This window comes from Scaptodrosophila lebanonensis, unplaced genomic scaffold, assembly GCF_003285725.1.
Source record: "Scaptodrosophila lebanonensis strain 11010-0011.00,11010-0021.00 unplaced genomic scaffold, SlebRS2 tig00000043-arrow-pilon, whole genome shotgun sequence".
NCBI lineage: Eukaryota > Metazoa > Arthropoda > Insecta > Diptera > Drosophilidae > Scaptodrosophila > Scaptodrosophila lebanonensis.
Window position 1 is genome coordinate 10,799,842 of NW_022060545.1, and position 15,378 is coordinate 10,815,219.

Consider the following 15,378-nt stretch of genomic DNA (forward strand, 5'->3'; position numbering starts at 1 on the left):
TAGGATGTAGTTACCAAATTTGAGTTCGAGATTCCAAGAATTACGGGAGCCATGGAAAAACACGAATTGCGGGGAAGTGGGGGAGTGGATCGGAAAAAAAACTCAAACTTGTACTTTCTCGGACTTAGGAGAATCTGGATACCAAGTTTGGTTATTCTAAGTCTTATACTTACTGAGATCCTTGCGTTCATACAGACAGACGGACATATGTATGTCAATGTTCGAAAAAGGCGGCTAGCTTGAAATAACAAAAGCTATGATCGGACAGAACATACTTAACATATTTTAAGTATGGAAATGTAAACGCCTTTTTGTATGTTTGTTTTGATTTTGTTACAATCTGTTATCTTTGCGTTATGAGCTCACTATCTCTCTCTCTCTCTCTTTTAAAGATCAACGCTTTGCAGACAGAGCTTTGATGTGCAGACGAGCTCTTTAATGCTGCGACAGCCGCTGTCCATTTTAATTCTAGACACGCTCCAATAATGCATATGTTTTCATACATTCCTAAATTTCACATATTTACATGTGTATGTACATACGTGCATACATACATAGCTATCTATGCTTAAATGCATTTTTAATCGCCTTTCTATCAATAATATGAATCATTTCATAATTAAAATAGAAAACCGAGACATCAGCCTTCCCCCAAAAGCTAGCTAAATGTTTAAAAGTGAAAGACATAATTTCGATTTGAATTGAATTTTAATCGAAATTAACTCAATTAAATGCAAATTCTTCCCAGCTCAAGTGCTGGCGCTGATCTTTTTTTGTTACAATAGAAATATTTAATGTATACGTATGTATTGATTCTTATGCTATTCCACTTATTACAATATTTAAATTTCCATATTTGACTTCAAATTCTATTTAAAGTAGTGCCTTACAAACTAAAGTGCTGCGATGATCGAGAATCAAAGTGTGTTGATGAAAAGTGTAGGGAATACTAATGTGTGTGTATTCATGTTTGTGTTGTGAATAAGTATGAATGTGTGTGTTTGTGTTGTAAATAAGTATGAATGTGTTTGTGTATGTGCTTTTGGTCGACGAGGCAGTTTAAAACGCACAGCATCTTTTTAGTCTTCCCCTCTCCGAGCTGCGCTGCAGCAACTCCGAATCCTACGTGCGAACATTTTACTTGCCAGTCTCCATTTTCTCAGTAGCGCCATTCTCGTTTTTGCCATCGGCAGCAGCTGTGCCCTCTGGTGGCTTGACGCTCAAATGAGCAGGACCGGTTTGTTGAATCTGGATGACACGTTCCTTCTGGGTGAGCGCCTTGTTGGGGGGTGGCGGAGCCTTCAGCGTCAGCACGCCATCCGAAGAGACAGTGGAGACCACATCATTGGGATCGTAGTCCTTGGGCAAGGTGTATTTGCGCACAAAATGGCGCTGAATCATGCCATGACCATCCTCGCGCTCCTCATGCTTGCCCTCCACAACAATTGTCTTGTCCACGACCTTGACTGTTAATTCGTTTGGCTTGAATTGCGACACATCCATGCACACCTGAAAGCCATCTTTTCCTACGGCCGGGAGCAGCGAATTCTGACCCGATGATGCACCAGAGCGACGAGCCAAAACGTGTTGTGGCATTGCTGTGGCAAGATGGTGGCAACGATCGTATGGCAAAAAGCGGCGACGATTTCCGCCACCATGTTGGTGCATCAGGAGACGCGGACGATGGAAGAGATCCACTGGATGGACGCCAAAACCAAAGTCATGATCCAAATAGTTCTCCCAATCGCCCAAACTGCGATATTCATTATCCAGCTCGCGAGCCATATTCAATAACGGTAAAATAGACATTTTTTATTAATTATTTTTTGCTTTCTTTTCCTTCACAAAAATTTGCGATGTACGAGCGTTTCACACAAATGTTCAAATTCAACTGTGAACAGAAAGCCGGCGTCACGTCCTTTTATACCCATGCATCGCTCACACACACAAAAGCTTCTGGCGCTCTCGAATTATCTCGCTCTTTCTGCTCACACACTATCTGTGTGTGAATAAGAGTGCGTAACGTCGTTGTGTGAGTGAGAGAATTTTGTGTTTGTTCTCTTGCGCGCCAGCAAATAAACACCCGTAGAAAGTTCTCGCAAATTCTCAGTTTTTCTTTTCGCATGTGCATATGTATGTTCCTTATATGTACATATGTATGTATATACTTACATATGTATGTATATATACATTTACTTATTTAAAGAGGCATCGCTTCTGCATTTGCTTATCGCATATTTACAGCTGTTGTAAATGCAATTGTTTAAATTTTAGCTTCAGCGAGTTGCTGCATTCGAAAAGGAGTCTCGTCGGCGTTCTTGACAAGTGCATTGAACTCTGTATATGTATCTCAGTCGCTCCGCCGCAGCACTGGCGCATTTTAACACATTTCTCTCGGTGATGGTTTTCTTTTATGGCAAACATTTTCGCCGTTGCAATAAAAGGTGATGCACAAAAAGGGCATTAAACATCCATACATATGTACATATGTATGTATGTATGTGCCTGCATAAATACATACATACAAGTATGTATGCATTACAGTGGTTGTGCGGAATGTACATGTGCAAATACAATACATAAATAAGTATGTACAAAAGTATTATACATACATGTATGTATGTATATGTATATACATATGTATGTATATACATATGTATGTCATTATCGCCACCAATTGAAAAGCAACGTCTCATGGGAGAGGACATAAAACAGATATCGAATCTAACGAGTTTAAAATTAAGTTTCAAGACATTTACAGCAGCTGTGATGCGGTCTCTTAACACACACAATTTCGGTTTGTTTATGTATACCCTTCCCTGAAATGTCCAAGTATATTATTCTGCAAAAGTTTGTATCACGGACACTAGAACCGTTGAATGAACTTCACTGAATTTTCCTATTTGAAATTAGTTATGTTTTTAGCTACAAAATCCGTACTTTATTTTTAATAATATACATAGGCTAATTAATTTTTTTCTTGTCTCTAATCGCAGTCCAGAAAATTTGGTTTTTACAAGATGATTCATATTTATACACATATACATATGTATATGTACATATATCTATGAACATATGTATATAGACAACAAATAATTGCGATGAGTGAAAATGTAGTGAAGATGAGTAAAGAGTGTTGTTGGTCATATCGATTATTTGATATGCACAGGTTGCTAGTTTTCAGTCTTTAGTCCTTCCGTATCCCTCTTTCGAGCGGGATATATTTTTAGAAAAGCTGAATTAATGATCCCAGGCAGGATGGGACTATAAAATGGAATTTTTTTGATACTTTGGATTGCTTTCAAAACAACTTTGATCAGCGAATATGTTGCCCGAATACAGTAAGACGACGGAAGAAAAATTTATTTCTCACAAATAACCCCAAAAAAGATTCAAGTAATCTATTGTTTTTATATTTTATTATATATATTTTTTATTGTGAATAAAGCAAACGTAAATTAGAACGAATCAACGTAAACTAAGGATAATCAGTGCAATTTTTATACATAACTATATGTATTTATGTATGGTTCTACATATCTGATTTATAGGTTCATGAACGCTGCCTACACTAGTAGTACAATAAAACAGACAATAACTTTGATATATGTATGTATGTATATGAATGACTTATGGCATAGATGTAGTTTGATGGGAGTCTTTATTCGGCTTTGCCATTGCCTTGCTGCTCCACCTTCTCCTTCTCATTCTGCTTGACGTTGAGATGGGCCGGTCCCACTTGCTGGATTTGGATGACACGCTCGCTTCCCTTATCCTCGATGGCCGGCGGCTTGGGAACGCTGACAGTGAGGACGCCATCCGAAGATAGAGTAGATGCCACCTTGTCGGCTTCATAACCATCCGGTAGAGCATAGCGACGGACGAAATGGCGAGTGATAAAGCCATGATCGTCTTCACGCTCCTCATGCTTGCCCTCGACCACAATAGAGTTGTCCACCACCTTGACATTCAACTCGCTCGGCTTGAATTGGGCCACATCCATGCACACCTGGAAGCCATCTTTGCCGACCTTCGGAGTTGGTCCGTCAATATTACCAACTTGTTTCTCCAAACGTCGCAGTTGCTGCTCGATTGGGCCAAAGGAAAGAGCCAAATAGGGATTGCGTTGACGCTGGCAGTAATATGGAGGCTCATAGAATGGAGCCACCGACAGGCGGTTAAGGTCGTCGGCTAGGCTCAGCAATAGTGGTAGGCTTGCCATATTTTCACTTCTTGCTCTTACTTATGTAGGTAGAACTCTTCTCTTCTCTCACTCTCTTCTAACAAACCTCCAAATAGGATACTTTTTCTCAGTTGGCAATCCTTTTTTGTTTTGTTTGTATATCAAGCACTCTTTTTGGTATAGCCGGCGTTTTTTTTATTCGGCGAATCAACAAACTTTTCGATTGAAAAGTTTTATTTTCTTTTATGTCCGTTTGATGTAGCAGTTATTCTTTCTCAACTATATATTTTTTTGCTGGTACTTTCTCAATATATTAAATGCTTTCAGTTGTAACTTAGCAGTAAACTTTCTTATTCAGCACTTTTCGTTTGTTGTTTGCACTTGAACGTTGCGATTTGAACTGATGCCGAGTGCCAGAGCTCGTCGGCTATTTATACCTGAGAGGCCTAGCGGTGGTTGTCAAACATGCTGCTGTTGTACATGTGTATGTGTGCGTGCCGCTATCTATGTATGTATGTGTACGTCTGGCTGTTCAGGCGAAGTGAACATCCAGAAAAGTCGCGAAGTTTCAGTTGATATGTTATGTACTATGTGAGTATATACATGTGTGTATGTATGTATATACTTTTGCTTATGTAATTCGCAAGTTCATCTATATTTGACAATGTTCTGGAAATTGCTGATATTACTCAGCGGGTTCGCAATGAAAGTGAGAGTGATGTTGATGGTTTGGTTCTGCACTTACATACATACATACATACAAGCATATGTGTTTGTTTATATTTTTGTTTGTGGGCGATTAAAAGCGCTTATCTACAAAATAAACAAAATGCAAAGCTATTGGTATTAAAGAAATTTTATATTTACTTATTGTACATTATGTAAATTAAACGTTAAACATAACGTTGATTTTTCTCGCATATTCTGGACTGCCACCAAAAGGTTGCTTCTCCTTTCGGGTTCTGGAACTCCGTGGAACATTCTTAGGTACATATGTACATATGTATGTATGAAAATGCAAATTAAAATCAAACAAATCGAAATCGCAAGGCAAAAAGTTGAGTGATATTTAAAAAAAAAGAAGATACATACATATAGTACATATGTATGTACATGCATAGATAGATACATGCATAGTTAGATAGATACAGTACGTTCGAGATGGTCGCTAAACTGTTGCTTTTTGAGTTCGTGAATATACATACATATGTATGTATGTACATATGTATGTATGTACATATGTATGTATATATATAAGTATGTAAAGTATATAAAAAATTCTGAAATCCCACATCAATTTTTTTAGTTCTTATATATGTGATACATATGTTGGTAACATGTTAGGGTGATAGAATTCTGCGGAATACATATGTACATACATACGTACATAATTATAATATATGTATGTATGTAAAGTCTTTCAAATAAAAATCGCAATGCAAAAAATTGATTGAAATTCCTATTTACACTTGAAAAAATCGGTAACAATATAGATTTTTCTCGTATATTCTAGCCTCTCTCAATAATGTTTCTTCTCATTTAGAGTTCTAGAACCCTATGGAATATTTGAAGGCCACACAACAATAGTTTAAAGAGCTCTAATTTTAGCAGTGATATAAATTACAATGCACATTTGTAAAGGGTTTTCAATTAAATGCAATGCAATAGTTTAAATGCCTGAATACTTAAAGAAATGTAGGGCAAGCTATTAATACACTCTATACCCAAAACCTAATGGGGTATGCTAGATTGGTGTGAATCTTCATAGATATGTACATACATTCATATGTACATATGTATGTATGTATGTAACGCATAGAAAGAGGAGTATGACATCTAAACGACATCTAAATAAGGACTTCAGGACTAATGTACATATTCGTACATATACATACATATGTATGTAAGTGTAGGAATTATCTAAATTGGGATATATGCATTTATGTATGTTTTGATACGATTATCTAAGAAAAGACAAATTTCCCCGCTATAACAGTTGTAATACAAAAAATACTTGTATTTTTAAATACACTCAGATAGTGGAAGAGGAAGGTAGAAAAAAATCAAACATAATTGAACACGTTGATGCTTTTTAGTTTATTTATTCGGTAATTCATTCTAATTCTAGAATAAAGTTTCCAATTCTTAGCTCCATTAATTTGTAACCCTAATTTACAGCAGCTGAAGCTTCATTTTGATACATAGAACTATTTACTAGTAATATTACATGGAATGTTAAAATTGTTATTATATTGAAATAAAAATTGGTACATATGTACATACATGTGAATATTATAAGACCTACTTAACACAAATTCCAACTCTATTTTTGAGGGCCAACGGATCCTTAACGCATCCAGAAACTTGCTAGACTTTTTGAATATGGTCAAGGAGCCATTAATTTAAGAGGGTTGTCATAAAAGGATATCGTTTCAAATTCAGAATGGAACGGATCCTTAACGCATCCAGAAACTTGCTAGACTTTTTGAATATGGTCAAGGAGCCATTAATTTAAGAGGGTTGTCATAAAAGGATATCGTTTCAAATTCAGAATGGAAACAAAATGTGTATCTTTGTCTAAAAGAAGAAGTTGAAGAATTAAAAGCAACTTGGAGCACTCCTGAATGTAGGCAGAAAGTGTCTCATTTTTTAGAGCCACTCTTATTAGCTTTCACATAAGTATGTAGGTATGTATATATGTACATACATATGTAGTATGTATATGTACTTCAGTTGCTTCTCCCAACTCTCATTACTGCCTGCTGTTCTATCAAATTGAAAACCGGCATTGCAAAAAAGTCTCCAAACGTTGTCGTCGATTTGGAGGCTTTTACACGCACACATGCAACCAACATACGCAGACACACGCGAGACTGCACTGCGCATGTTTACGCAAAACTTGTCTGCAACACTTCTCCACTACGCCTCCCTGCCAACCATTGAAAAAATTATCATCAGACGTTGACGATGCGGTTGCCGGCCGGCCGGCTGACTGGCTGCTTTCCAGGCCTCCAGGCCGCAACTACCAGCTGTTGTTGTTGCTGTTACTATTGTTGTTGCGGTTCGCCGGTTCGTTGCCGGCAAAAAACTCTTTTTTTCTCGTCATCTTGCAGCTCTTCTCTGCTGTTTTTTCGCTGGCTGCATGCAGCAGTGCAGCAACTAAAGGGAGAAGGAGTTCAGCTGCAACAACGTAAATATGTATGTACGTTTATAAAAACATATGTAAGCTACATATGTACTCACATATGTATGTATGTATATCAATACATATGTAAGTATGTATATGCTGGCGTGTCTACCCCAACTCGTACCGGTTTCTGTCATGGTACGAAGAAACTAGAAGGTATGTGCTTGTGTAGGTCCATTATATGGTGCTCTTTTCTGTGACGACACAATATGCTCAATATTTTTTGCATTATGCTGCTTTTGTTGCCACGTGTTATTTACCTCGCAGTTAAATTCAAAAATTGTATTAAATAAAATTTGTCTATATTACTAGAGTGGCCAGTTTTTTGCAGTAATGCCGACATACATATATCATAATCTTTGCGCGTCAGTGAAATACATAATTTGCAGATATTAAAGAAGAAGTAATTATCAGCCAATTTCAATCGATTACAGTTACAGTAGGGGTAACAGAGAACGTAATGTTATTAGACGCTCACTCACTCGCACGTGCCTTATGAGAAGCATATTATGACGTAACTGTGCTGTAGGAGTAAAGAGGTTGCAGCCGTTAGAGTTATACCTTCTCTCTTCATACTATGGTTGCATAGGCATCTCTGCCTGCTGATTTCTGTTGCCTTTTTTATATGCGCTTTTTGGTCTGTATTTTTATTATTTTTATATGTATGTATGTATGTGTTTGCACATTGTACTTTCTTTGTTCACGTCAGGCTTTGAACTTGCACTACATGGTCTAAATATAGCAACGACAGCCGGCAAAAATAATGTACATACATACAAATGTATGTATGTATGTATTCATATGGACAAAAGTTTTCATTTGCATCCATGGGGGCTTGCAATTTGGGAAATTGATTTCTTTATCTCACAAATCTCTTAAAATAAAACGTTTTCCTATACACATGTATGCATGTCTATACATACATACATACATACATACATATGTATTCATATACCTAAGTATGTATGTACATGTACGTTTGCAGTATATACATACATATGTACATAGTAGAACTGCCCTCTATCTGTGCAACAGAATATTGCCACACGCATTTTGCATAAGCCAAGCCCGAACCCGAGCCGACAAGAGAATTGCAGCAGCGCCTTCGTTTTGGACACGAGAGCTGGCATGTTCCAGGCCAGACAGTCAGTTTTCCATTCAGCGCTGCACAGTCGTTTAAAAGCCAGAAAATTCAGCCATAAGAGCTCAAACGAAAGCCAGTTAGAAGCCGGAACGGATCGCAGACGTTGTGAAAGCGCGTGTCTCGATTGCCATCCTCCAGTCAAGAAATTTTAAACAGCCAGACCTACACACACATACAACACTCACGCATACACATCCAATCAAATTCACAGACATTGCAAAAAAGAAAATTCAATTTTTTAGAGCATCCCATTAATAGTATATTTTAAATAAAATACAAACACTTTTGGCCAAAATGTCACTGATACCCTTTATAATGGATCTGGCCCACGAGCTGGAGAATTATACGGTGCGCATGAATGAAGCGATGGATATTGAGGAGGTCGGCTGCGGTATGTATCCATTGGAGCAGCTGGCCGCCACGCAATCACAGCAGCAGTCGCAGCATCCACACCCACAATTGTCGCCATCGGCTCGTCGAGCAGCACGGCTGGCCGCCGCTATTTCCCCCTCTGCTGCAGCATCTTCGCTTCTGTGGGTGCCCATTCGGAGTCATCAGCACTCGTTGTCCCATCATCAGACGTCGCATCGTCATCATCCCTACGGCGCCAAGACTGTCTGCTGTAATAAGTCTGTGCTGGAATTGGAAAAGGAATTGGCCGAGAAGCTCATTGGCAACTCCTCCAATGCCGCAGCCCCATCAATGGCTAGCAAATCTTCGGCCTATTCTTTGGCCAATCGTAATGGTTTCCAGGTGAGCATGAATGTGAAGCAATTTGCACCTCAGGAGCTGACAGTGAAGCTCATCGATAACTCCATTGTGGTTGAGGGTCAGCACGATGGTAAGCAGGATGGTCATGGCATTATTTCGCGTTATTTCAAACGCAATTATCCACTACCCGAGGCTTTTGTCGCAGCCGATGTGCAGTCGTTGATTTCATCGGATGGTGTGCTAACGGTGAAGGCGACACCACCGTTGCCGCCACCACCACCACCACCCACAACAACAACATCGGCAGCTTCTCTTGGGAGAGGAGCGGGCGAAGAGCGAATTATTGACATACAGCTGTTGGGTGGACCGGCCCAAATGCAGCAACAACAACAACAACAGCAGCAGCCTCCGCAGTCGCAGCCGCTGCAGCAGCAACAACAACAACCGAAGGATGTACAGACACCAAAATGTGCTGCTGGTAGTGCTGCTCCAGCTGCTGCAGCCAATAGCGAGAATGAGCAGGCAATTGTCGCTCCTACTCCCTCTCCCACTCCCATTGCAGTTGCAGCCACCGTCGCTGTTGCTGTCGCCGCTGTGGAGCAAAAGAAGAGCGAAGAAGAGCGCAATGGCAATGCTGCCATTGCTGAAATTGCAACTGTAAAAGAGACAGAGCCGTCGTCAGTGGAAACTTCCAATGCTAACAATGGGGTTGCTACTCCTTCTGCTCCCATCAAAGCTGCTGAAGCTGCCGAACAGGCCAAATCCGAACCTATGGAGGTGGCTGAGACTATTTCAGCTGCTCCTCAAACTGCCACCGACAAGGAGGTAGCCAAAAAATCAACTGCTACTAATGCTGTTGAGGAGTCCTCTCAAGCAGCCAACAATAATGTAACAAACAATACCAACAAGGACGACGCTGAGAATGTCGCACCCGAAGATGTGGAGAAAGTGTCCAACACCACTAACCTTAAGGGCGCTGAGGAACTGGCCGCTGCCGATGCGGCCATACTTTTGGCCAAGAATCAAAACCAGAGTGGCGAAAATGGCGCCGCTGGTGCTGTCGCTGATGTTGTCGCCGCCGCTAAAAGTGAGGAGCTGGTCAAGTAAATGAAAAGTAATTGAAAAGAGACTGATTCCTTAAAATGCAAGAAAAGGCTGCAAAAAAAAAAAACATAAGACAAATGACATGCGTTTTTTATTCCATAAATGGTTTTTATGTGTTTTTTTCGTACTTTACTTACCGATCATGATTATACATACAATGAATGGCTAGATTGATGATAATGGTGACGATAATGATGATGATGATTCAATTATACTATGATATGAAATTATGATTTCCTAAAACATATGTGAAAACAACTACAAGTATTCAGTAATAATAACACATAATGTATTTAACGATAAATAAAGACAAACAAAAGTGCGTTTCTGCATTTGCAAATTTGTTACTTTGTTATTGTGTTTTTATATTTTGTTTTCTTTGCCGTTAGCGCACACATGCATTAGTTTGCTGTGTCGCTTACACACACATAGGGGATAAAGGCAGCTGATTCACTTGTGTTGCGCTCTCTCGCTCAGTTGTTATACCCTGTAGTCGTGGAGTACACGCACATACATATGTGCGAGATTCTCTTCATTCCATTTCAAATGTCATCCGAGTATAGTTAAAAGAACATAACTTTGCGCTATTACTACGTATTCTTTCTTTGTTTCTTTACAGCGCTCGTTTTGCATCGTGTATAACACAGCGTCGTACGATTTTTCTTTGGTACAGGGTATTTTAGTATCGACCTGGCTTTACTGAATAATTCTCTCTCGTTTCTATTGCCTACTCAATTTCTCACACTCTCTAGCGTTTACGTGACTTTTCTAGAAGAGCACGACACACTCACTCACTCTCTAGCGTTTACGTGACTTTTCTAGAAGAGCACAACAGAGCAGAGGCATTGCTATAAAAGCCGCTGGCCGGCCCGAATTTGTATGCAGTTATAATTCAGAAACCGTTGTGTGAACTTCGCAGTGCGAAAAAAAGCAAACTCAAGTCCTACAAAAAGATTTGCAAATTAACCTCAAAAGCCATATTAAGTCGAAGAAAAATCAAGCGTTTTAGTATTGCAAGTTAACCTCAAAAGACATTTTACTTTGAAGAAAAAGCCAGTATTCTAAAGAAGTAATTTCAAAGATGGCTCTGTCACAACTGTTGAGTCTTGTGGATGAGCTGCACGAACCTCGCAGCCCCGTTTATGATTTCGGCCTCAGCATGCATCCGCGTCATTTACACACCACCTGGGCCACACCTCAGCGTCTAGCTGTCTGTCCATGTGCTTCGCCTGCCTGTCCGGCCTCGCCGGCCGGTCAAATGCTGGCCGCACGTCACCACACCCGCGAAGCGACCAAGAAGAGCCACCAGGATTGGCCAATGGCTGCAATTGGAAAAGATGGTTTCCAGGTGTGCATGGATGTGGCCCAATTCAAGCCAAGCGAACTGAATGTCAAGGTGGTGGACAACTCCATTGTGGTCGAGGGCAAGCATGAGGAGCGTCAAGACGACCATGGCTATATCGCACGCCATTTTGTGCGTCGCTACAATGTGCCGCAGGGCTACGAACCGGAGAAGGTGGCCTCCTCCCTATCCTCGGATGGTGTGCTCACTGTTACCATTCCAAAGCCACAGCCCATTGCGGACAAGACGAAGGAGCGCGTCATTCAAATACAACAAGTCGGTCCAGCCCATTTGAATGTCAAGCAGAACCAGGTTGAGGACAAGGAGAACAAGGACAAAGAGAAGGCTACCAATGGCAGCGCCAAGAAGTAATGCCGCGTATTCAGTATCTCCTGCAGTACAATGCTCATCACATCATCTCAACACACTATCCATCAACCATACACATGTTTAGTTTTAGTTTCTAGCCTTAAACAGCATTTTTGTGTAACAAAACAAAGACATGAATAAACTTATGTAAAACACCAAGTGTTCAACTATGAATAACAGATATCAATTTAAATATTATGTATTTTTATTTCACCTTTTTCTGCACACTGTACAGTTGAATATTAATTTTATAGAATGCTAATAACTCCACCTCCAGCATTTCCCACATTTTTGGAAGAAGAATACTTGTGTACTTGAGTACTTGTGTAAAACACCGAGTGTTCAACTATGAATAACAAATATCAATTTAAATATTATGTATTTTTATTTCACCTTTTTCTGCTCACTGTACAGTTGAATATTAATTTTATAGAATGCTAATAACTCCACCTCCAGCATTTCCCACATTTTTGGAAGAAGAATACTTGTATGGTGAAGTTTCTCTTATTAAATAGATATTCCATTTAAAAACCATAGAATGTGTGAGTCATTTAAGATGATTTAACAACTAGTTAAATATTAATGATTCGATTTATGATTTCTAGGCGTCGAATAAATAAACTGATGGCTGTTTCTGCACTTAAAATCAGGTTAAGATTTGAATACGCGCTCACCAAGAAAGGAAGCGTATAGCTGGAAGACACCATGTTGTTGATACTAACATACATACATACATAATTTAGATCTTTTGAAGCCTCACGGCTAGGGTTGGTTGCACATATAGCGCCATTTATTATTACCCTTAGTAGCATTAACTATTTGGTACTTATGATTAATTTATGGGCATTACTCCCTATATTCTGAAAGAGCGCTAAAATGTGTATGTGCTCTATATTATGATAATCATATACTGTATATAAATATTATATGAATATAGCTGTTACTTGTCGATTCTACGGATCGTTCCTATTGCATCTACATAGTGAGTCTTGATAAAAAGACAGATTATGTTGTGATGCTATAGAAAACAAATACGTTTAATTATCGAATTCTGAAGATATCTTCATAAACTAAAATGATATACTACTAAGACTGATTTTCACATGGACCCTAGCTGTTAGTTCAAACTTTATGGATGTTCAGACAGACGGACATACATATGTCTGTATTGATTCGTCTCGTCCTGGTGCCATATCTGAACACAGGAAAAACGAGCTCTGCCCAATGTGCACTGATTCTAACCGAGAATATATTTATATATACAAATATAGGAAAATTTCACGGCTCATTTCCAAAGATTTTTAGCTTAAAATAGAAAATCTCTAATTTGTAATGCTATTGTCCTAAGCAGCTGGGGCACCAATAAATTGGACTGAACCATTCAGCTGTGACCGGAGGAATAAACAACCACCGCCCATTCGATGTTTTAAGAGTATATATCTATATATTTATTGCGCATTTAATATTATGTATGGCACTATTTTACAATTCGCAATCGTGTGTATTTTATTTTAATTGAATTTTTCGTTCGTCTGTCCGTATCCGTGTCTGCGTCCGTCCGCCTTAAGTGTTGCACTTGCACTTGTGCCTGAGCCCGAAAATAGTTCACCTTGAATTCTCTATCCTCTCTAAATACGTATTTCTTTAGACTCATTTCCATGGCAGAGCCAACTTGCCCGTTTCATGGACCCGTACCAGTCGCTCGCTGGGCGTATAGTACTTAGCTGGAGGCGGTGGTGGTGCCTTGATGGTCAGTATGCCGTCTGAGGATAGATCCGATATGACCTCGTTGGCATTATAGCCACGTGGCAGTAGATATTTTCGTACAAAATGACGCTCCACCATGCCATTGGGTCCTTCATTGCGTTTATTATGATTTCCCTGAACTATAATGTGGTCGTCATTGGTTTTAACCACAATCTCCTCGGGTCGGAATGGGTGGACATCGATGTCAATGCGGAATCCCTTTTCATCAACGTGCACCCGCTCTCCCGAATAATAGTTATCCCAGCGCATTGGATACGCCCAGTCTTGGGGCGTAGTGGACTGTATCAATTGATTCCTCACTCGTCGTGTTACCAACTCGTCCAAGGGACGAAGCCAATCACTGGTACGGGGACCAGTGATGCTGGGCCACCAGGAACGCGAATCATCCCAAAGATAGGGATAGAGTTGGTAATCATAGGGCTGTCGATAGCGTGGATGGTCAAATTCTCGCGATAAATCCCGATAGGTGGTCGGTACTAGAGTCATTGCAAGACTTTTTGTCTCTGTACTGTTCGCGTTCGCGTTTGAAAGTCTTATAAAATTCTTTTACGGCGTTGCAGCCCCTTTTATAAGATCCCATAATCGAATGGCCTCCCTTCGCAATGCATTCTGTGTTTGCGGATGTTCAGAATAGATGATTCATCGCTCGGTTCGCTGTTCTAGATGCAACACGGGCGGAAATAATCGCCAAGAAACAAGCCATAGAGATTCATGAATTTGCAGTTGGCGCGAAAATATCGTACATTGGTCCGAAATTTTACCTTTTACTTTGTGCCTTTGAAAACAAATTCGTAGCAATAAGTCTTAGATAAACATTTTTAATAAAATCGAAACATCATATTTATTTTTACCAAAAATTGCAATTGCCAAAGGAAAATTGTAAAAATTAACAATGAAAAATGAAATGTCTATCCTAAATCAATATTTTAAATTTTTGATATTGTTGTAACTGGAAGAAAACCCGAATGATCAGTTTCAAATATGTTAAAAAAAATTTTTGTATTTACGAATTTAAATACCTTTCTAGTTTTATTATTTTTATTTATTGATTTAAGTTAAATCATCAATCAATCAATAATATATTTTTTCTGGATGTATTTTACGTTACAAAAATGTTTTTCTAAAAATTATACATTAAGAAATTAAATACCTTTAATATAAGTATATTTTTCATTACTTTCTTTTGATTCTAAATCAATATCAGGAGTGATTACATATTTTTAGATTTATTACTATTTTTTTTTTTTTTTTTGAGGGGTGAACAAATAAAGATTATTAGATTAGATTAGATTTATTATTAATTTGAACACATATTAATCAAAATGTAATCCATCTTACAAAACTTTGGCTGGCTAATCGAAGTACTGTTTTTGGTGTTCATTGCCGGGATTGTTGATGCCTGTACCTTCTTAGACCGTTTAATTTCTTTTCCCCTAAAAATTTGTACAACTGATTGTACATTTCACCTATGCATTTCGAATTACTGTGATAATTTTCGCCTGACTTAGCCGACTTTATTCTAACGTTTATATTGATTCATATGTATGAATGTAGTTCGATATGTCTGCTAC

The 15,378-nt window shown here is 38.9% G+C and overlaps 5 protein-coding genes across 5 annotated transcripts; 2 read left to right on the top strand and 3 right to left on the bottom strand.

Moving 5' to 3' along the window:
- Window positions 1-823: 823 nt before the first annotated feature.
- On the bottom strand, window positions 824-1,878 carry LOC115623283 (heat shock protein 27). Its single transcript, XM_030517566.1, has one exon. It carries the CDS (start codon window positions 1,807-1,809, stop codon window positions 1,138-1,140), a length of 672 nt encoding a protein of 223 aa, XP_030373426.1. The 5' UTR covers window positions 1,810-1,878; the 3' UTR covers window positions 824-1,137.
- Window positions 1,879-3,464: 1,586 nt separating this feature from the next.
- Window positions 3,465-4,571, bottom strand: LOC115623262 (heat shock protein 23). The gene has a single exon (XM_030517531.1). The coding sequence runs from the start codon at window positions 4,220-4,222 to the stop codon at window positions 3,662-3,664; it is 561 nt and encodes a 186-aa protein (XP_030373391.1). The 5' UTR covers window positions 4,223-4,571; the 3' UTR covers window positions 3,465-3,661.
- A 4,026-nt stretch (window positions 4,572-8,597) lies between these two features.
- On the top strand, window positions 8,598-10,508 carry LOC115622150 (heat shock protein 67B1). The gene has a single exon (XM_030516019.1). It carries the CDS (start codon window positions 8,809-8,811, stop codon window positions 10,330-10,332), a length of 1,524 nt encoding a protein of 507 aa, XP_030371879.1. The 5' UTR covers window positions 8,598-8,808; the 3' UTR covers window positions 10,333-10,508.
- Window positions 10,509-11,210: 702 nt separating this feature from the next.
- Window positions 11,211-12,233, top strand: LOC115622151 (heat shock protein 26). The gene has a single exon (XM_030516020.1). The coding sequence runs from the start codon at window positions 11,411-11,413 to the stop codon at window positions 12,041-12,043; it is 633 nt and encodes a 210-aa protein (XP_030371880.1). The 5' UTR covers window positions 11,211-11,410; the 3' UTR covers window positions 12,044-12,233.
- A 1,224-nt stretch (window positions 12,234-13,457) lies between these two features.
- LOC115622750 (heat shock protein 27) lies at window positions 13,458-14,332 on the bottom strand. The gene has a single exon (XM_030516803.1). It carries the CDS (start codon window positions 14,291-14,293, stop codon window positions 13,691-13,693), a length of 603 nt encoding a protein of 200 aa, XP_030372663.1. The 5' UTR covers window positions 14,294-14,332; the 3' UTR covers window positions 13,458-13,690.
- Window positions 14,333-15,378: the final 1,046 nt, after the last annotated feature.